The sequence below is a fragment of the Larus michahellis genome, chromosome W, assembly GCF_964199755.1.
Source record: "Larus michahellis chromosome W, bLarMic1.1, whole genome shotgun sequence".
In the NCBI taxonomy this organism is placed as follows: Eukaryota; Metazoa; Chordata; class Aves; order Charadriiformes; family Laridae; genus Larus; species Larus michahellis.
The window spans coordinates 10,048,526-10,069,544 of NC_133929.1; the positions used below are offsets into that span (position 1 = coordinate 10,048,526).

General features: G+C 49.1%; 1 protein-coding gene across 1 annotated transcript; it reads right to left on the reverse strand.

The window, feature by feature from the left end:
- Positions 1-16,456: 16,456 nt before the first annotated feature.
- Positions 16,457-18,870, reverse strand: LOC141735529 (adenosine 5'-monophosphoramidase HINT1-like). Its single transcript, XM_074568488.1, has 3 exons — positions 18,774-18,870; positions 17,616-17,720; positions 16,457-16,795 (listed from the first exon to the last, which is right to left on the reverse strand). The coding sequence occupies exons 2-3, from the start codon at positions 17,682-17,684 to the stop codon at positions 16,631-16,633; spliced, it is 234 nt and encodes a 77-aa protein (XP_074424589.1). The 5' UTR covers positions 17,685-17,720; positions 18,774-18,870; the 3' UTR covers positions 16,457-16,630.
- Positions 18,871-21,019: the final 2,149 nt, after the last annotated feature.

Consider the following 21,019-nt stretch of genomic DNA (forward strand, 5'->3'; position numbering starts at 1 on the left):
AGGTCGTTGAGAAAGATATTAAACAGAACCGGCCCCGGTACTGAGCCCTGGGGAACACCACTTGTGACCGGCCGCCAACTGGATTTAACTCCGTTCACCACAACTCTCTGGGCCCGGCCCTCCAGCCAGTTCTTTACCCAGCAAAGAGTACGCCCGTCCAAGCCATGAGCAGCCAGTTTCTCCAGGAGAACGCTGTGGGAAACGGTGTCAAAGGCTTTACTAAAGTCTAGGTAGACGAATTTCTATTTTCCCATTTCTTACACGTGGGAATCGAGAGCTCTTGTGCTCGAAGAAAAAACGTCCTGAAAGAGCTGCCAGCTCCCTTCTGCTCCTTCTGCACAGGGGCTTCCAACTCCTCCTGTTTGTTACCTGTGCTGCGCGCAGTGGTATAGAGGCACTTCAGTTGGGCTGCCGACCGTGTCGCCTTTCTGGAGGATCAAGCCCCAAGTCCTTTGCGGCATTTCTCAGGGGTTCCCCTGTTGGTTCCTAACGCATCAGCAGCCCCTGGCTCTTCTCTGTTGCTCAGAACTCCATCCCCTTCCCCCGCTGAGCCTAGTTTAAAGCCCTCCTTGTAAGTCCGGCCAGCTTGTTGGCAAAGACCCTCTTGCCCCGCTTGGTCAGGCGAATCCCATCAGCTCCCAACAGACCCGGCTTCTCAAAGGTACACCCGTGATCACAGAAGCCAAAACCTCGCGTATGGCACCAGCTACGCAGCCAGGCATTCACCTGTTCAATTCGTCTCCTCCTTCCTTGACCCCTCCCTCTGACTGGGAGGAGAGAGGAGACCACCACCTGTGCTCCTGATCCTTTTAACATTGCTCCGAGGGACATAAAGTCTCTTTGGAGGGTTCTAAGTTGCCTCGTCAGACCCTACGCGGAATAGTAGGAGCGCATGATAACCTGCAGGGATCACCAGGCTCGGCAGCCTCTCGGCGATGCCACGGATGCGAGCCCCTGGTAGGCAGCAGACTTCTCGAGAGAAATCGCCTGGACGGCAAACGGGTGCGTCGGTGCCTCTCAGTAGGGGATCTCCAATTGCTAACACCTTACGTGCTTTTCTGGTGGCACTGGTTCTGATGCGGGCGGGAGGTTGGGTCAGCTTTGCGTGGTTGGCTTGGCCAAGTTAACCAAGCTCACACCCACCTCCTTATAGCTGTTCCTGGGTTCCCAACACGCGCACACAAAGAGCATCCAACAGGCTCCGCACATTTTCATCCCTTCGCACGCAGGAGTTCCGGTGCCTTGTCTCTTTCATTACCAAGTGAGAACAAAGGGAGACTAGAGCCCTCTGCTCACAAGAGCCTCTTATTGCTCAGAAAGAAGGCTTTTTCTCTTGAAATTTCCCCCCCCTCGAAGCAACTGGATCCCCAGCGATTTCCCGACTTTCCTGTCTCCAAAACCCCAGTCACTATCGTTCCTTAAAGCACCAACCCCCTTCAACACTTCTACATGGAGGAATCTGCCCTTTAGGCTTTGTGATGGATTGACCTCGGCCGGCTGTCAGGGGCCCGCCCAGCCGCTCTCTCACTGCCCCTCCTCAACAGGACAGGGGGAGAAAATAGGATGAAAAAGTTCCTTCAGGAAACATCCACCGGCCGGACCCACAGGCAGCAGGGAAATACCTGCCCCGGACAGCGCTTTGCCCTTTCTTCAATAGGTTTTCCCAGGGGCGCCCCCGGCTTCGCTGAGCCGCTCAGCTTTGGCCTGCGGCAAGTCCAGTGCCTAGCTGGCTGGCACCAGCTGCGTCCAGCACAGGGCAGACCCTGGCCTCTTCTCACACAGGCTACCCCCGCAGGCCGCACCTGGAGCGCCGTGTCCAGTTCTGGTCCCCACAATTCAAAAAAGAGACGCAGACCGACTGGGGAAGGTCCCAAGGAGGGCCGCAAAGATGACCAAAGGGCTGGAGAACCTGCCCTAGGAGGAAAGGCTGAAGGAGTTGGGTCTCTTCTCCCTTGCAGAAGAGAAGGCTCGCGGGGGAGGGAACCTCATCGCAGTCTGCCAGTACTTAAAGGGCGGCTACAAAGAAGAGGACGGAGGCTTTCCCACAAAAGCACCCTTGTATGGCATGCCTGTAGCGTCGCATACAGTATTTTCTAAAGGTGTTGCAGCAGCAGCCGCCTACACTGGCTTTACGTACATTTGCGTACCGCTTCCAAAGAGCCAAGAGTCTGCTTCCTACAGGACGCAGGAGACTGCTAAGCCGTCCCAGCGTCACGCTTCAAATGACTGGCCAAATCACTATCTATCTATAGAACACTGTTAACAGACCGACCCAGTCCACGTACTTACACTCCGGGGAGACGCCGTTTTAACTTGCGGAACTATTTCCCTCAGTAAGACGCACAAGACGGAGGTGAGATCCCCATGCTAAATCTTTATTGTGCAACTGCTGCTCACAGCTTTTATTACCTTCCACAGACACGCGGCACAAAACATTCGACATCAACAGTGCCTAGATCGACGGGCAACAGACGAAATCCATTCAGCGGCGATTTGTACACGTGCAGCAGCTCTTGCGGTGCAAAAATCTCAGCCAGGCGGCCAGCCCAACTGACGGCCACCCAGAATACGTGTTTGTGATAAATGATTTAATCGCAAACAGGATTCCAATTAGAATTTATAATTTATTAAAGGAATAAAGGCAAGCAAACAGCGCTGGGTGTGCCGGGAGTCTCTGCCCAACCAAGACACACACCTTACAGACCCCATTTTTGGTTTATATCTCCTATACTAATACATATTCATAACTGTCTCTAAAATGGTTGGCCCTTGCCAAAAATGGGTGTATCCCCCCTCTTACAGGTCACTATGCAGATAACAACAGGACCGGTTTAAGTTGGTATTCTAGAATGTTCGCCAGGTGGCTCCTGCAAAACACAGACACGATAGACACACCGTCTCGTCTGCGGCCATACAGACAAAACAATCAAAGGTCACACTTCACCCTGTGGCCCTAACACTGTTCCACACTGACACGAATCAGTTAAGCACATTTCACAATCCCCCATTTTCTTTTTCTACGGCATTGATTCGTGTTTTTGTTTCCAACCGAGTTAATACTTGCCGAATTGGTATTAGTTTCGAATCTTCTTTTGTCTTTAGTATCATCAGGGAAAGAGTTTTCTCTTTCCCTGGTTCTGAATCAACAGGTACTGTAGCTATCTGCATTCCTTGTATAACTGAGTGTATTAGTCTAATAAAACAAGGTATAAAACATGGAATTATTAACAATCCTGCAAATGCCCCCAATATAACAATCCCGATTTTAGTAAGCCAATCACCTCCCGTAAAGTTTTCCCAGAATCCTTCTAGGTCGACTCCAGTCCAAGTCTGAACTGGGACATGTGCAATTTTCTTCATTTCTTTTACAAGTTCATTTACAGCTTCCCCTTCATCATCAATTTCTAAACAACAATTACTAAGGTTAAACTTCCCACAAACACCTCCCTCTTGTGCTAGCAAATAATCCAGGGCTAAGCGATTTTGATACAAAGCAGTTCTCATCTTGGTATTTTGTCTCGCAATTCGTCCAAGGGCATCTCCAGTTGTATTTACAATTATTTCTAATACAGCTTGTAATCTAATTATTCTATTTAGCATATATATTGGAGTTCTATAGCCCCAGGATCCATCTTCTGCCCATGTGGCTGGACCATAGTAGGCAATGACTCTTTCGGGAGGCCAATCTTTATCTTTCCAATGTCCAATTTGTAGACTCCGTTTATAGTGCCTTTTTCTTAATTCACCAGCTTCAGCATACACTTGGACTCCCAATCGCTCTCCTCGATTTATAGGTAACAGGAAAAAACTGGGCCTTATAATTCCCAATACACAGGATCCCGTCCAATTTTGTGGCAAAAACGCATAAGCTAGTTTACCACAAATCCAATAATGTCCTTCAGGAGTGGGCCATCCATTTGGTATGTTTGTTCCATTGGTCCAATTTTTAAACTGATCACTCATTTCCCATGGACTCCCCCACTTATCCCATTTATTCTGAGTTTCGTTCCATAGGTAACCTCCTTCACACTCTAGATTACCTACTTGTTTTCCATTCTCTTTTAAATTTTGCCAACAACTCCTTCCAATTATACTCGTTTGAAGTACCCACTGTTGTTTCCTGTTACCCTTTCCCATTGCTTTCCATATTTGAGGATTACTAATGTTGCTCTCCATGGCCTCCCATGGCCATCGTTCACCTTGGTTTGTTCCACCACAAACATAACAATTAGTTACATTTAATGACTTAGCAATGTTTTCAGCAAGATTTACAAATAGATTTTTAGCAACTGTGGGAATTTCATATTCCACTCCTGTTTCTATTTCATGATAAAATGAGTTAAATAGTAGTCTGTGCTGTACCGATTCCCTTATTCTTTCTTTTATTTCGATATTAATAATTACACCCGGATCTTCTCCAGGTCCATATATCTTAAGTCCAATTTTATTTACTTTCTTTTGCTTCCAAATTTCTAAATTTATTAGGGTTAAATTTATTAGATTGCAGGTACGGGTTGTACAATTACTATCTGTTTGTATCTTTGTGATTGAAGCTTGTAAATTCCCACACTGTCTATCATATCCCCAGCCTGCAGTGTCCCAACATACACAAGACCACCCTCTTCTTCCACACAGGTGTGCTGATTGATATCTCACTGTTTGACTAGGTGTATAATCAGGATTTATGTCACATTGGTGTCCCCCTGGGCAAATATATTTTGGTTGATTACTATAGTACCGTCTCCACTCTAAACTCCCGCAATTAGTGTCTAGATCATCATCTATAATGTCGCACGCATCAAAAATTACCGACACCGATGTACTTAAATTGGTTATAACCTCACTTGTTCCTATTAGTCTTCCTACTTCCGAATTTGTCTTCATTTCTACCCAATATTGATAGGGGAGTTCCTTTGGATCATAGCACACAATCCTCTCTTCGTCTTTGCATAAAGTATATTGGGTTAGATTATAAATGCAGCTTCCTATTTTCTGGCCTTTACAGTCATAAATAGTATGATAAACCAAAGTCTGGGAACTTACCCGTCCCCTCCTAGTAGTTACTACGCACTGGCTGCAGTTGTTTGCCATAACCAGAGTCAAGGAGCTTACCCCAAATAGGACCAGAAGAGGTCCGGTCAGGGCCATAGTGATCGGCGGTCACAGCCCGAAGGGGTTGCAGCCCTTGGCAGACCTTTCAAGCCGCACCACTCGTTCCCCTCCGGTCTTGCCCTCTTCCTTAATCTTTTAAGGGGTAACCTTTAATCAAGAAACACTCTTTGATTAAATTGACAACAATAAAGCCTAACCCATGGTAGGTTATATAGGGGAGTGGTGGCCCCACAGCGAATGCACAAAAATTCTAAACTGTTTCCTAGATCCTTGACTTCTTTTTTGGAAAATGATATATTTTAAAACATGTAGAACACTTTGCCCTTAAAAATAAACAACACCGTTTACACAATGGACTAAATTACCTTTCCTAATAGGTATTTATCCCTGTCCACTAATTCTACAGGAGTAGTTACAATGAAATTCCCACAGCAACTTAGCTTATGCTTCTTGATGAAGGTCTCTTTAAGTTTGTCTGATGGTTAGCTTGGCTTCTCCGGGCTCAGATGTGACTCTCCACTCCTTCACTGGACCTTTCACTCGCGACACATGTGTCCATCCTTTTTCAGCAGTTCTCACAGCCGTTTCTGTAGTTAATAAAACAAGAAAAGGCCCTTCCCAGAGGGGAGATAGGGTTTCTTCTTTCCATGTTTTTATCAGAACCTTATCTCCCGGTTTTAATTGATGAATTGCAAATCCTAATGGTGGTGTTTGAGCCATCATCCCAATCTCTCGTAGTTCTTTTAACCTTTTTCCAATGGTTATTATATATTTTTGGATACTATAATCTTCAACTACATTATTCCCCAGGGGCATCCCTTGGGAGTAAGGCATTCCATATAACATTTCATATGGCGATAATCCAGTCTCACTGTGTGGCTTAGTTCTTATGTTTAATAGTGCCAATGGTAGGCATTTCGTCCAGGACATCTGTGTCTCAATCATTAATTTAGCCAATTGCTGTTTTATTGTTTGATTCATTCTTTCTACTTTCCCTGAGCTTTGTGGGTGCCACGGAGTGTGGTATTCCCATTGAATACCTAATGATTGACATAATAATTTTATTATTTTAGAAGTAAAATGTGTGCCCTGATCAGAATCAATATACTGGATTATCCCATATCTAGGTATTAAGTGTTCTAATAAGATTTTTACTACCATCTGTGCCGTAGCTCGTGCTACAGGGTAAGCTTCTACCCATTGTGTTAAATGATCTACTATTACTAGTAAATATTTTATTCTCCCTACCTTAGGCAATTCAGTAAAATCGACTTGTATTCTTTCAAAAGGTCTATAAGCTGTTTTCCTTCCTCCCGTGGCTGCTTGTCGAAACACTTCCTTGTTTACTTTTTGACAAGTTAAACATCCTCGCGTGATTTGCTTTGCTATTTCAAAAATCCCAATACAGCCAAATTGTTTAAGGAAATGATCACTTATCGCCTTTGTACCCCAATGTGTTTGTGTGTGTAATCGTTCTAACATTTGCCTGGCATAAGCTTTTGGCAACATCTCTCGCCCGTCGGGCAGCATCCATTTTCCCTGTTCTAACTTAGCTCCTATTTTCTCTAATTTTGCCTGTTCCTCAGGGGTAAATTTCTTCTCTTTCTCCTCTAGTTCTTTTTCACTAATGTCTCCTTGTACTTGTACTACATTAATTTTAGCGACCTGAGTCCTCAGGGCTGCTTCCTGGGCCTCTCTATCGGCTAGGTTATTCCCTCTGGTTCGATAATCTAATCCCTTTTGGTGTCCTCTCACATGTACCACTGCTATCTCCTTTGGTTTTCTTAACGCCTTTAAAATTTTCACTATTAGTTCTTGATGTATTAGATTCCTTCCTTGGGTATTAATTAAACCTCTTTCCTCCCAAATTTTTCCAAAAGTGTGAACTACTCCATACGCATATTTAGAATCCGTAAATATGGTCCCGCTTTTTCCTTGTAATAATTCCAGGGCTCTACAAAGGGCATACAGCTCACAAGCTTGAGCTGACCATGATGGACTCAGAGGTCCTGATTCTATAAGTTCTAAATTTTTATTAATTATGGCATATCCTGATTTTCTCCTCCCTTCCACCACACGGGAGGAGCCATCTACAAATAACACTTCTGCATTTTCTAACTCAGTATCTCTTAAGTCTGGCCTCACCTTAGTCTGGGTCTCAATTACCTCTAAACAATTATGTTGTACTTCCTTTGATGGCTCTCCAAACAAAAACTGTGCTGGACTCTGAGCAGAAGTCACCCTCAGTTCTAAATCGGGGGAGTCTATTAATATTGCTTCATATTCCAAGATCCGGCTGTCCGTTAACCATTTTTCTGCCTTTTGTTGTAAAACACTCCTGACATTGTGTGGGGTATACACTTTTAAAGGAGCACTAAAGGTAATTTTCCGAACTTCCTCTATTAATAATGCGGTAGCTACCAAAGCTTGGAGACAAGCAGGCCATCCTCTACTTACTGGATCAAGTAATTTAGAACAGTACCCCACAGGTATTTTTATTCCTGCCCAGTCTTGAGTAAGAACTCCATATGCTGTCTGATTTGATGTATTCACAAAAAGATGGAAAGGTTTTTCTAGATCTGGGAGGCTCAATACAGGTGCTTGTATTAATGCCTTTTTTATTTCCTCGAATTTCTGGTCATCTTCTGTAAACCACTTAAGTTGGTTACTAGTTAATTTTTCATATAGAAATTTTACCTTGTCACTATAATTTTCAAGCCATGATCTACAATATCCTAATAATCCCAATATTTGCCGAACCTCCTTTTTAGTTTGCGGGGGTCTTAAAGATAGAATCCCAGATATCCTATCAGAATCTAGTTTCTTCTTTCCCTTACTTAGCCAATGTCCTAAGTATTTTACTTCCTGTTCTACAAACTGTAGTTTTGATCGGGACACCTTCAATCCCTTCTCCCCTAGAAAATTTAACAATTTAATAGTAGCTTCTCGGGTCCCCTCTTCAGTTTCTCCTGCTACTAATAAATCATCTACATATTGCAATAATTTTATCTCCTGGGGTAATGCAAAATCCTGTAAGATTTTCTCTAAAGTTTGCCCAAATAAATTTGGTGACTCCGTAAACCCCTGTGGTAATACCGTCCATCTTAATTGCTGTTTCCGTCCCGTTTCGGGGTCCTCCCACTCGAAAGCAAAATAATCTCTAGATCCCTCGTCCAGAGGACAGGCCCCAAAAGCGTCTTTCAAATCTATCACACTATACCAAGTATGTCTGGGAGAAATATAACTTAATAAAGTATAGGGATTTGCCACTACAGGGAATTTAGTAATCGTTCGCTGATTTACAGCTCTTAAATCCTGTACCATTCTGTATGACCCGTCCGGTTTCTTTACAGGGAGGATGGGTGTATTATGAGGTGACATACATGGTTCCAAGGTTCCTTTTTCCAAAAGTCTGTCAACTACAGGTTTTAATCCTTTTCGACCCTCCATGGGTATAGGGTATTGCTTGATTCTAATCGAACGATGTGGATCTATTATTTGAACGCTTATGGGGTTCATTTTTATTTTTCCAGTTTCCCCTTCTTTATACCACACCGAGGGGTTAATAGCTTCTTCATCCTCCTGTGTTAAAGTATATAATTTGATCTGCAGTTTGTTCCCCTGACTCTGAATGCTCAAGTTTAACTTCAAAATCAGATCCCTTCCTAGTAAATTGTATTCCGCTTCAGGGAGCAAAAGTAAGTCGTTAAGACAAATTTTCTTTTCTGTTTCTACTTCTACATCTTTCAAGATAGGGACTTTAAAAGGTTCTCCTTTTGCCCCGACTACTGACATATAATTCTTCCCTATCTCTATTCCTTTTGGAAGTTTCTGAATGGTTGATTTTTCAGCTCCTGTATCCACTAAAAATAAAACCTCCTCCTTATGGGGACCTATTAATAATTTTATCAAGGGCTCTGTTGATGTTGAAGTCCCCAAAAGATATAGCCCCTGACACCCCTATTCTTCTTTGAACATTTTCTCATCTTGTTCTCGCTTACGACAGTTCCTCTGAACACGTCCCCTCTTGTTACAGTAGTAACAGACAGGAATTGTGAATCTCTCCCTATGAGGCTGTCCTCTGGGTGTCTGCTCTATTCTTTTTTCCCTTTTCTCTCTAAACGGATTCTGATTTTTCTGACTTTCTTTTACTGCTGCTACAAAAATTTTTGCCTTTACTTTCTGTTTTTCTTCGTCCCTTCTAACATATACCTTCTGGGCTTCTCTAAGTAACTCCTCTAATCCTCTTTCTTGCCAGTCCTCAAGTTTTTCTAATTTCTTTCTTATATCCCCCCCAGGATTTGGCTACAAATTGTGTTCTAAGGAGTGCAGTCCCAGCCACTGTATTCGGATCAATTCCAGAATACATTTGCAGGCTTTTCCTCAACCTCTCCAACCATTCTGTAGGAGATTCGTCTTTTCCTTGTTGTTCATTAGACGCTTTATTAATGTTTTGCCCTCGGGGAACCGCTTCCCTTATTCCCTGTATTATTAATGTTCTCAAATCCCTCATGTTCTGTCTCCCTTGGGGTTGTTGATGATCCCAATGGGGATCCACATTTGGCCATTTCTGATCTCCTGGGGGGTCCTGCCTGATTCTGTCTTTCCCAAATTCTCATTCCAGCTTGTCTAATCATTCCCTTTTCCTCAGCAGTAAATAAGATCCCTAAAATGGATTGTATTTCTTCCCAGGTATAAGTATTAGGTCCTAAAAATTGGCCTAGTTTTTCTGCTACTCCAAGGGGATCATCTAATAGGGTCCCCATTTCTTTCTTGAAATTCCTTACATCTGTGGTATTTAATGGAACTGCCACAAACCCGATGCCTCCCTGATTGCCTCCGAGGGGTACTTCTCGTAAGGGATATAGAGAAGCTCCCCCAGATGTGGCAGTTCTACTTCTCGTACATGCAGCTGGAGGTCGATCTAATTCCGGTGCTGTCGGTGGTGGAGGCAGGGGTAACGGTGGCACTGGTGGGGGTACTACGGCCCCTGGAGGGAGAGCCGCCGTCGGAGGAGGATTGTTAGGATATGGAGGTGGTAAGTTATCCAGTGGTTCCCCTTTATCATCTTTTTCCTTCCCTTTTTCGTCTTTGTTTCCTTCTTCTTTCTCAGACTTTTCATCCGTTTTTAATGTAAGTATTGAAGCCGGAAAAGGACGTGAAGTCCTGATCCATAATCCTGCATAATCACTTTCCTCCTGACTAAAAGGTTCCTTTGAATTAACATATAGATTTAAGGCCTGGCAAATCCAGTCTTCAAAGGATCCAAAAACAGGCCAAAAGACATGTGGTTTTAAAGGTTTCTTCGGCCATTCAATCATACAATAGTGAACTAATTTTAATTTACTTTTTCCTTTTCTGGGGCCCCTTTCATTCCAATTCCTAATCATTATTCCTAATGGACTTTCCAGTGGTATATCTGGTAATTTGCTCCCTTTCCTCTGGTCCTGGGTCTTCGATTTTGTCTGACCCATCTAGGAATTTTACTGTGGCAATTCCTACAGCCCTTGGTTACCAGTAAGAGTGTCTTGCAGGGGGTTTAGGACCTATCACCCACCCACGAATCCTATAGGAATCGCTTCGGTCCTTCACCGGCCAAGTCCCTCGCGGGAGATTGGAACCGCGGTTAGAAGACCTCCACAATCACTTCGGAACCAGGTTCCGTCTCAATCACACTCTTACACACAGGCAACCGAATCCCACCCAATCGAACGGTATACACTTTAAATACTTACGACTCCGTCATCTTCGTTCGGATCTTCGCGCGCAGAATTACGGGTAAAATAAACTGCTGCAGCCGGCAAGGGAGCTCATAAAAATAAAAATCAAAATCTTTTCTTTGCTTGCCTTTACTCAGGTTCAGGATGGCGTTAGTCCCGACCTGACCTGATCAGGAGCCACCTAATGGTGGGGCGCCCCTCCTAGATCAAGTCAGAATTCAGGAACTAAGACCATCCCGGACGAGCCCCCAAATTGTGATAAATGATTTAATCGCAAACAGGATTCCAATTAGAATTTATAATTTATTAAAGGAATAAAGGCAAGCAAACAGCGCTGGGTGTGCCGGGAGTCTCTGCCCAACCAAGACACACACCTTACAGACCCCATTTTTGGTTTATATCTCCTATACTAATACATATTCATAACTGTCTCTAAAATGGTTGGCCCTTGCCAAAAATGGGTGTATCCCCCCTCTTACAGGTCACTATGCAGATAACAACAGGACCGGTTTAAGTTGGTATTCTAGAATGTTCGCCAGGTGGCTCCTGCAAAACACAGACACGATAGACACACCGTCTCGTCTGCGGCCATACAGACAAAACAATCAAAGGTCACACTTCACCCTGTGGCCCTAACACTGTTCCACACTGACACGAATCAGTTAAGCACAATTCACATGTTGTTTAAATAAACTGCACTTTTTTAAGTAGCTAGTCGTTTTGGTTTCTCACTGAACGCGACCAAAGACTCGAGAGTGGCCGTGCTAGTTCATGAGCACGACTAGACTGAAGGTGCAGTCCACTATTAGTGTATCCAAATCGTAACAGTTTAATACATATTAAACGCGATTGGACTGATAGTGCTGAATTGGGCATCACTCAGAATTTAAACCTAGCCGCACCTAGCCTCCCACCTCGGTGAGGAGTGTTAGAACGCAAGGGGGTTTATTTTCTGCCAAAACCGCTTTGCCCCTTTTCACGCAACAGTGGGGGGGCACAGATCGAGATAGGATTTGCGCTAAGCTGGGTAGGAGGCTCGTAGAAAAACAGGCAGTGCCCCCAAAGCTGCCCAAGGGTGGTCTCTGGTGCCCTGCACCCCCGGGGATAGTGAGCAATTTGATTGGTCTACACAACTGTATTGTAACATGTATAAACCCTGCTTTCCTCTGTAGCGGGCTAAGGATATCCTTAGCCGCCTTTGCGGCAAGGGCACGTTGTCGGCTCACGTTCAACTTGATGTCCACCAGGAGCCCCCCACGTCAGCAAAGCTGCTCTCCAGCCAGTCGGCCTCCAGCATCTACTGGTGCATGGGGTTGTTCCTCCCCAGTGCAGGACTTGCGTATGTTCAGGTTCCTCAGGTGGTCTCGAACCGGATCCTTTCCTACGATGGGAGGGACTTTGTTCCCCCAGTCCCTGCCTTGAGGTTCAGGGACTTGAGAGATGCGGGAACGGTGATTGCCAGCGACAACGGAGGAGAAAAATCCTTGAGTGCCTCGGCCTTCTCCATGTCAGTTGGCGCTAGCTCTCCTGTCTTACCTATCGGAGGGGGGTGGGGGTGGTGTGCGTTTTCTTTAGTCTTCCTTTTCTGACCAACGCACCTGTAGAAGCCCTTCTTATGATTCTTCTTCACATCCCTTGCCAAATTCAGCTCCAGCTGTGCCTTAGCTTTCCCGACCCCATCCCTATATTCTTCCCAGGATGCGTGTCTCTGCTTCCACCGCCTACGCATTTCCTCCTTGCGCTTCAGCTCGACCAGAAGGTCCTTACTCAGCCATGCTGGGCTCCTGCCTTCCTTGCCTGATTTCATAGAATCGTCTAGGTCGGAAGGGACCTTTAAGATCATCGAGTCCAACCATTAACCTAACGCTGCCAAAACCACCACCAAACCACGTCCCTAAGCGCCGCGTCTACCCGTCTTTTAAATACCTCCAGGGATGGTGATTCAACCACTTCCCTGGGCAGCCTGGTCCAACGTTCGATAACCCTTTCCGCGAAGAAATTTTTCCTAATATCCGTCCTAAACCTCCCCTGGCGCAACTCGAGGCCGTTTCCTCTCGTCCTATCGCCTGTTACTTGGGAGAAGAGACCAACCCCCGCCTCGCTACAGCCTCCTTTCCGGTAGTTGTAGAGAGCGATAAGGTCTCCCCTCAGCCTCCTTTACTCCAGGCTAAGCCACCCCAGTTCCCTCAGCCGCTCCTCATAAGCCTTGTGCTCCAGACCCCTCACCAGCTCCGTTGCCCTTCTCCGGACACGCTCCAGCACCTCCGTGTCTTTCTTGTAGTGAGAGGCCCAAAACGGAACACAGTATTCGAGGTGCGGCCTCAGCGGTGCTGAGTACAGGGGGACAGTCGCTTCCCCAGTCCTGCTCGCCACGCTATTCCTGATACAGGCCAGGATGCTGTTGGCCGCCTTGGCCACCTGGGCACACTGCTGGCTCACATTCAGACGGCTGTCTACCAATACCCCCAGGCTCTTTTCTGCCGGGCAGCTTTCCAGCCACTCTTCCCCAAGCCTGTAGCGTTGCACGGGGTTGTTGTGACCCAAGTGCAGGACCCGGCACTTGGCCTTGTTGAACCTCATACCATCGGCCTCGGCCCATCGATCCAGCCTGTCCAGATCCCTCTGTAGAGCCATCCTACCCTCAAGCAGATCGACGCTCCCGCCCAACTTGGTGTCGGCTGCAAACTTACTGAGTGAGGGTGCACTCGATCCCCTCGTCCAGGTCGTTGAGAAAGATATTAAACAGAACCGGCCCCGGTACTGAGCCCTGGGGAACACCACTTGTGACCGGCCGCCAACTGGATTTAACTCCATTCACCACAACTCTCTGGGCCCGGCCCTCCAGCCAGTTCTTTACCCAGCAAAGAGTACGCCCGTCCAAGCCACGAGCAGCCAGTTTCTCCAGGAGAACGCTGTGGGAAACGGTGTCAAAGGCTTTACTAAAGTCTAGGTAGACGAATTTCTATTTTCCCATTTCTTACGCGTGGGAATCGAGAGCTCTTGTGCTCGAAGAAAAAACGTCCTGAAAGAGCTGCCAGCTCCCTTCTGCTCCTTCTGCACAGGGGCTTCCAACTCCTCCTGTTTGTTACCTGTGCTGCGCGCAGTGGTATAGAGGCACTTCAGTTGGGCTGCCGACCGTGTCGCCTTTCTGGAGGATCAAGCCCCAAGTCCTTTGCGGCATTTCTCAGGGGTTCCCCTGTTGGTTCCTAACGCATCAGCAGCCCCTGGCTCTTCTCTGTTGCTCAGAACTCCATCCCCTTCCCCCGCTGAGCCTAGTTTAAAGCCCTCCTTGTAAGTCCGGCCAGCTTGTTGGCAAAGACCCTCTTGCCCCGCTTGGTCAGGCGAATCCCATCAGCTCCCAACAGACCCGGCTTCTCAAAGGTACACCCGTGATCACAGAAGCCAAAACCTCGCGTATGGCACCAGCTACGCAGCCAGGCATTCACCTGTTCAATTCGTCTCCTCCTTCCTGGACCCCTCCCTCTGACTGGGAGGAGAGAGGAGACCACCACCTGTGCTCCTGATCCTTTTAACATTGCTCCGAGGGACATAAAGTCTCTTTGGAGGGTTCTAAGTTGCCTCGTCAGACCCTACGCGGAATAGTAGGAGCGCATGATAATCTGCAGGGATCACCAGGCTCGGCAGCCTCTCGGCGACGCCACGGATGCGAGCCCCTGGTAGGCAGCAGACTTCTCGAGAGAAATCGCCTGGACGGCAAACGGGTGCGTCGGTGCCTCTCAGTAGGGGATCTCCAATTGCTAACACCTTACGTGCTTTTCTGGTGGCACTGGTTCTGATGCGGGCGGGAGGTTGGGTCAGCTTTGCGTGGTTGGCTTGGCCAAGTTAACCAAGCTCACACCCACCTCCTTATAGCTGTTCCTGGGTTTCCAACACGCGCACACAAAGAGCATCCAACAGGCTCCGCACATTTTCATCCCTTCGCACGCAGGAGTTCCGGTGCCTTGTCTCTTTCATTACCAAGTGAGAACAAAGGGAGACTAGAGCCCTCTGCTCACAAGAGCCTCTTATTGCTCAGAAAGAAGGCTTTTTCTCTTGGAATTTCCCCCCCTCGAAGCAACTGGATCCCCAGCGATTTCCCGACTTTCCTGTCTCCAAAACGTCCTGTCTCCAAAACCCCAGTCACTATCGTTCCTTAAAGCACCAACCCCCTTCAACACTTCTACATGGAGGAATCTGCCCTTTAGGCTTTGTGATGGATTGACCTCGGCCGGCTGTCAGGGGCCCGCCCAGCCGCTCTCTCACTGCCCCTCCTCAACAGGACAGGGGGAGAAAATAGGATGAAAAAGTTCCTTCAGGAAACATCCACCGGCCGGACCCACAGGCAGCAGGGAAATACCTGCCCCGGACAGCGCTTTGCCCTTTCTTCAATAGGTTTTCCCAGGGGCGCCCCCGGCTTCGCTGAGCCGCTCAGCTTTGGCCTGCGGCAAGTCCAGTGCCTAGCTGGCTGGCACCAGCTGCGTCCAGCACAGGGCAGACCCTGGCCTCTTCTCACACAGGCTACCCCCGCAGGCCGCACCTGGAGCGCCGTGTCCAGTTCTGGTCCCCACAATTCAAAAAAGAGACGCAGACCGACTGGGGAAGGTCCCAAGGAGGGCCGCAAAGATGACCAAAGGGCTGGAGAACCTGCCCTAGGAGGAAAGGCTGAAGGAGTTGGGTCTCTTCTCCCTTGCAGAAGAGAAGGCTCGCGGGGGAGGGAACCTCATCGCAGTCTGCCAGTACTTAAAGGGCGGCTACAAAGAAGAGGACGGAGGCTTTCCCACAAAAGGTCGGACGCAGCGTTCAAGGGCAACGAAGGATGGCCCTGCTTTCCCATGCCCGTCTCCCTTTTTTAATAGCTGTTAAAGAAAGATGAAGTTGGCTGTCTCCCTGTGACGTAGCTTTGGTTTGGGTCTGGCTGGGATGGAAGGTAACTTTCCCCACAGCAGCCCTCATAGTGCTGTGCTTCGTAGCTGTAGCTGGAAGGGTGTTGATAACACACCAGTGTTCTGGCTACTGCCGAGCAGTGCTCCCACAGCACGGAGGCTGTCTCTCCAGCCACCCCCACCCCCACAGTCCAGTAAGCTGGGGGTGGGCAAGAGGCTGGCAGGGGACACAGCCAGGACAGCTGACCCAAATGGACCAAGAGAGATATTCCACCGTGCTATGGAAGCACCACAGCTGCCATTCAGACCAATTGTTTTCTCCTACCACGTCCCTCCTCAGCAGAAAAGGGATTATCAACGGGGCCTTATCACGCAGCCCTTGATGAAGTGCTCCAACAGGAGTTGGATGCTTCCAACGCATTGCACTGTGCCGAAAGCACCCTTGTATGGCATGCCTGTAGCGTCGCATACAGTATTTTCTAAAGGTGTTGCAGCAGCAACCGCCTACACTGGCTTTACGTACATTTGCGTACCGCTTCCAAAGAGCCAAGAGTCTGCTTCCTACAGGACGCAGGAGACTGCTAAGCCGTCCCAGCGTCACGCTTCAAATGACTGGCCAAATCACTATCTATCTATAGAACACTGTTAACAGACCGACACAGTCCACGTACTTACACTCCGGGGAGACGCCGTTTTAACTTGCGGAACTATTTCCCTCAGTAAGACGCACAAGACAGAGGTGAGATCCCCATGCTAAATCTTTATTGTGCAACTGCTGCTCACAGCTTTTATTACCTTCCACAGACACGCGGCACAAAACATTCGACATCAACAGTGCCTAGATCGACGGGCAACAGACGAAATCCATTCAGCGGCGATTTGTACACGTGCAGCAGCTCTTGCGGTGCAAAAATCTCAGCCAGGCGGCCAGCCCAACCGACGGCCACCCAGAATACGTAGATGTACGTGACAGACAGGCTGCCCACCCTCGGGCCCTTCATCCGCAACCATCCGGAATCCATCGGTCAGGCCCAGGTGAGCAGCACGCTGCTTGCCAACAATCATTAAATGCCCAAGAAGCTGGAGAAGGAAGTACAAAACCATAAATAAGTAAAATAAAAAGCCACACACAAGAAGGGGAGAGGGCAGGGAGGGGAGGAATGAGAGCAGAGAAGCACCCAGAGAAACCAGTTAGCCAACTCCTAGCAATTCAACCACTGCGCTTCAAATTACTGTCTGTCCGCCTGCAACCGGCATTTCCCAAGCAAAGCTACAAAGACCGATTACGCACACTGTAGGGGGGGGGGGGGGGGGGGAAGAAAGAGGGCTACGCAATTGTTTTCAAGCTAGACAGTAACGGACTACAAAACAGCCACAGAAGCTAAGTTTGTCTCCGGGTTAAAGCCCCCCGTTATCTCTTCAGGCAACATACGCAACTCGGGTGGAAAATAAGCTTCAGGCTGCCTTTTGCGTGGGTTTACAAAGTCTCTGAACTTGACTTTTATAGCCAAAAGCAAAGCATCCAGCACCTCTCGACCAGCTTTGCCCTTCCTCACCCCCGACCTGCCAAAAACCCCAAGCCCTCTTCTCCGTATTAGAAGAAGTACTACTCCTCCTCTTGCTCTAAACCGTGACAGTAGGCATCACCCTGCGCTCCAAAACAACACTGCATTTTGCACCAGGAGTACGTACCCAGGGATGAGCATTGCTTTATATCGCTACTTTCGGTCAAAAAGCTCAGCTCCATTACAAGCCAGAGAGAAAAGATTATAGCGCCAGAAAACCCAAACCAGCCTACCGTGCCCTATCAAGAGGAAAAGGGGGGATGGGAAAGAGTCTACTAAATTAGGAACTAACGACAGGTACAGTTTAGCGTACAGAAAGCTTCCACAGTACTTACACATTCACCAGGATCTTCTGCTTCGCATAACCTCATAATTGCCTCCTTAGGCATGGCTAGGAAAAGCATCGGAGCTTGGGGTGAAAGATCACGGAACGCAAGGCGCTGGAGGAAGAGTAAACAGTTAAAACGTCATTGGCTTCAGAGAAAGGTAATAATAGCTTAAGCAAATCAATATGCCCCACTGAACTCCTACAGAAGCAGACTACCGGATACCCCAAACGCAAGCCGAAACGTTGATTTTTCTTACGCGATATTAATGCTTTCTGTACAAAAAAATACAACGTCTTTACAGAGCCCCCTCCAGAAGTGGGATTCAGCATGCAAGGTGATGGGGGCAAGGAGGCGGGCCAGTACTTCAGACTAGCGACCTCCAGTACGTTTTAATTCGGGTCGATCGTTTCCTAAGGATGACGAGTTTCTGGATTTACTTTTTTGGTAAAGAAAAATAAGAAAAGCTGTAACAATCCAGTTTGGGGGCGCAGAACCAAAGCCTAGCACAGCAGAGCTGTGAAATCTCTACAGTGCTATTAGGAGGCACATCAAGACCTGCGTTTCTCCTACGCAGAACTAACTCATTACGGTCACCACTCAGACGTTCACCGTTTACATACATACGCCTGGAATCCCCGAGGAGACTGACTGCGTGCGCTTAATCTAAGGTTTCAAGACTGTCGTCCTACACGAGGTAGGACCACTCGCATCCCTCGGCAGCAAACTTTGCACGACTTGCAGTGCCAAAGGGATATCACGCAGCAAACGTCTGCGGCTGCCACCAAGTGCCTTACCGTCAGAGGCCCTCCTCTACGCACGCGCGCACGCGACACGGCGGGGCTGGGAACCGAGGCGAGCCGGCCAGCACCAGCAACCCAGTACGCGCCGCGGCAGCCGGGGGGCCGCACCGAAGAAGCGCGATGTTATAGGGATCGCGCAGTAGAGAGCGCCACAACCCAGAGAGGCCCCGTCCCTCCACCGCCCGCCCGCAGCAAGGCCGCCACCCGCCCTGCCGCGCTCCCGGGCACCGCGCAACGGGTCCTCGGCTCAGGGTGCCTGCGAGCGCGGGGGGAGGGGGGGACGGGGGGAGGGAGGAGGAACCGCGCTCAGAGCAAAGCCGCGGCTACCTCCTCGTCCTCGTAGGCGACGTTGGCGGGGAAGCACCTTGCCGATGATCTTCCCGAAAACACTGCGGGTGGCGGCGGCACTAGGCCGGGCGGCCCGCGCCCCAATAAGCTCGTCGGCCACGACAACGCCCCTTGTCGCCCCCGCGCTTCCTCCACTCGGCCAGGCCCTCCGCGGCGCCCATTGGGCCGCCAGATGGCCGCCGGCCGATCCCGCGTCTCGATTGGCTGTCTCGTCTGTCGTTTTCGCTTGTCCCCGGCCCCCCGGCGGGTCCGCCCTCGTCGACCTGGTGCTTAGCGGGGCTCAGGGAGTTTGCGTGCCCTGGGGGCGCGGAGGGATCCGACCTGGGGGCGGAGGGAGAAGACGTTGGGCCAGTCCGCGGAGGGATCCGTTCCGTGTAGTGCTGCGACCCTGTGGGCGGGCGACGAGGTCTCAGAAGAGGCTGTTGTAGCTACAAGTACTATTGACTGTTATTTATTACCGCGTCAACTCCACCCCAAACGTGCTTGTGGCTTTTTGGTGCTGCTCCCTCCAGTCAAAGGACTGCTTTTGCCAGGGCAGGGCAGGCCTTAACTTTTCAGAACACTCCCCAGAACCGACAGAAGTTGCTCTCAATTGTTCCCTGCAAGCCCCGCTTGGATTGCAGACGTTTCTAAGCTGCGCGCCTCCTGGGAGAAAATACAATACAAAGCGTGTCTTCAGCACTGGTGGCTCGAGGGCTGTGGGTGTGGGTGTGTGTGGGGGGCGCAGATCGAGATAGGATTTGCGCTAAGCTGGGTAGGAGGCTCGTAGAAAAACAGGCAGTGCCCCCAAAGCTGCCCAAGGGTGGTCTCTGGTGCCCTGCACCCCCGGGGATAGTGAGCAATTTGATTGGTCTACACAACTGTATTGTAACATGTATAAACCCTGCTTTCCTCTGTAGCGGGCTAAGGATATCCTTAGCCGCCTTTGCGGCAAGGGCACGTTGTCGGCTCACGTTCAACTTGATGTCCACCAGGAGCCCCCCACGTCAGCAAAGCTGCTCTCCAGCCAGTCGGCCTCCAGCATCTACTGGTGCATGGGGTTGTTCCTCCCCAGTGCAGGACTTGCGTATGTTCAGGTTCCTCAGGTGGTCTCGAACCGGATCCTTTCCTACGATGGGAGGGACTTTGTTCCCCCAGTCCCTGCCTTGAGGTTCAGGGACTTGAGAGATGCGGGAACGGTGATTGCCGGCGACAACGGAGGAGAAAAATCCTTGAGTGCCTCGGCCTTCTCCATGTCGGTTGGCGCTAGCTCTCCTGTCTTACCTATTGGAGGGGGGTGGGGGTGGTGTGCGTTTTCTTTAGTCTTCCTTTTCTGACCAACGCACCTGTAGAAGCCCTTCTTATGATTCTTCTTCACATCCCTTGCCAAATTCAGCTCCAGCTGTGCCTTAGCTTTCCCGACCCCATCCCTATATTCTTCCCAGGATGCGTGTCTCTGCTTCCACCGCCTACGCATTTCCTCCTTGCGCTTCAGCTCGACCAGAAGGTCCTTACTCAGCCATGCTGGGCTCCTGCCTTCCTTGCCTGATTTCATAGAATCGTCTAGGTCGGAAGGGACCTTTAAGATCATCGAGTCCAACCATTAACCTAACGCTGCCAAAACCACCACCAAACCACGTCCCTAAGCGCCGCGTCTACCCGTCTTTTAAATACCTCCAGGGATGGTGATTCAACCACTTCCCTGGGCAGCCTGGTCCAACGTTCGATAACCCTTTCCGCGAAGAAATTTTTCCTAATATCCGTCCTAAACCTCCCCTGGCGCAACTCGAGGCCGTTTCCTCTCGTCCTATCGCCTGTTACTTGGGAGAAGAGACCAACCCCCGCCTCGCTACAGCCTCCTTTCCGGTAGTTGTAGAGAGCGATAAGGTCTCCCCTCAGCCTCCTTTACTCCAGGCTAAGCCACCCCAGTTCCCTCAGCCGCTCCTCATAAGCCTTGTGCTCCAGACCCCTCACCAGCTCCGTTGCCCTTCTCCGGACACGCTCCAGCACCTCCGTGTCTTTCTTGTAGTGAGAGGCCCAAAACTGAACACAGTATTCGAGGTGCGGCCTCAGCGGTGCTGAGTACAGGGGGACAGTCGCTTCCCCAGTCCTGCTCGCCACGCTATTCCTGATACAGGCCAGGATGCTGTTGGCCGCCTTGGCCACCTGGGCACACTGCTGGCTCACATTCAGACGGCTGTCTACCAATACCCCCAGGCTCTTTTCTGCCGGGCAGCTTTCCAGCCACTCTTCCCCAAGCCTGTAGCGTTGCACGGGGTTGTT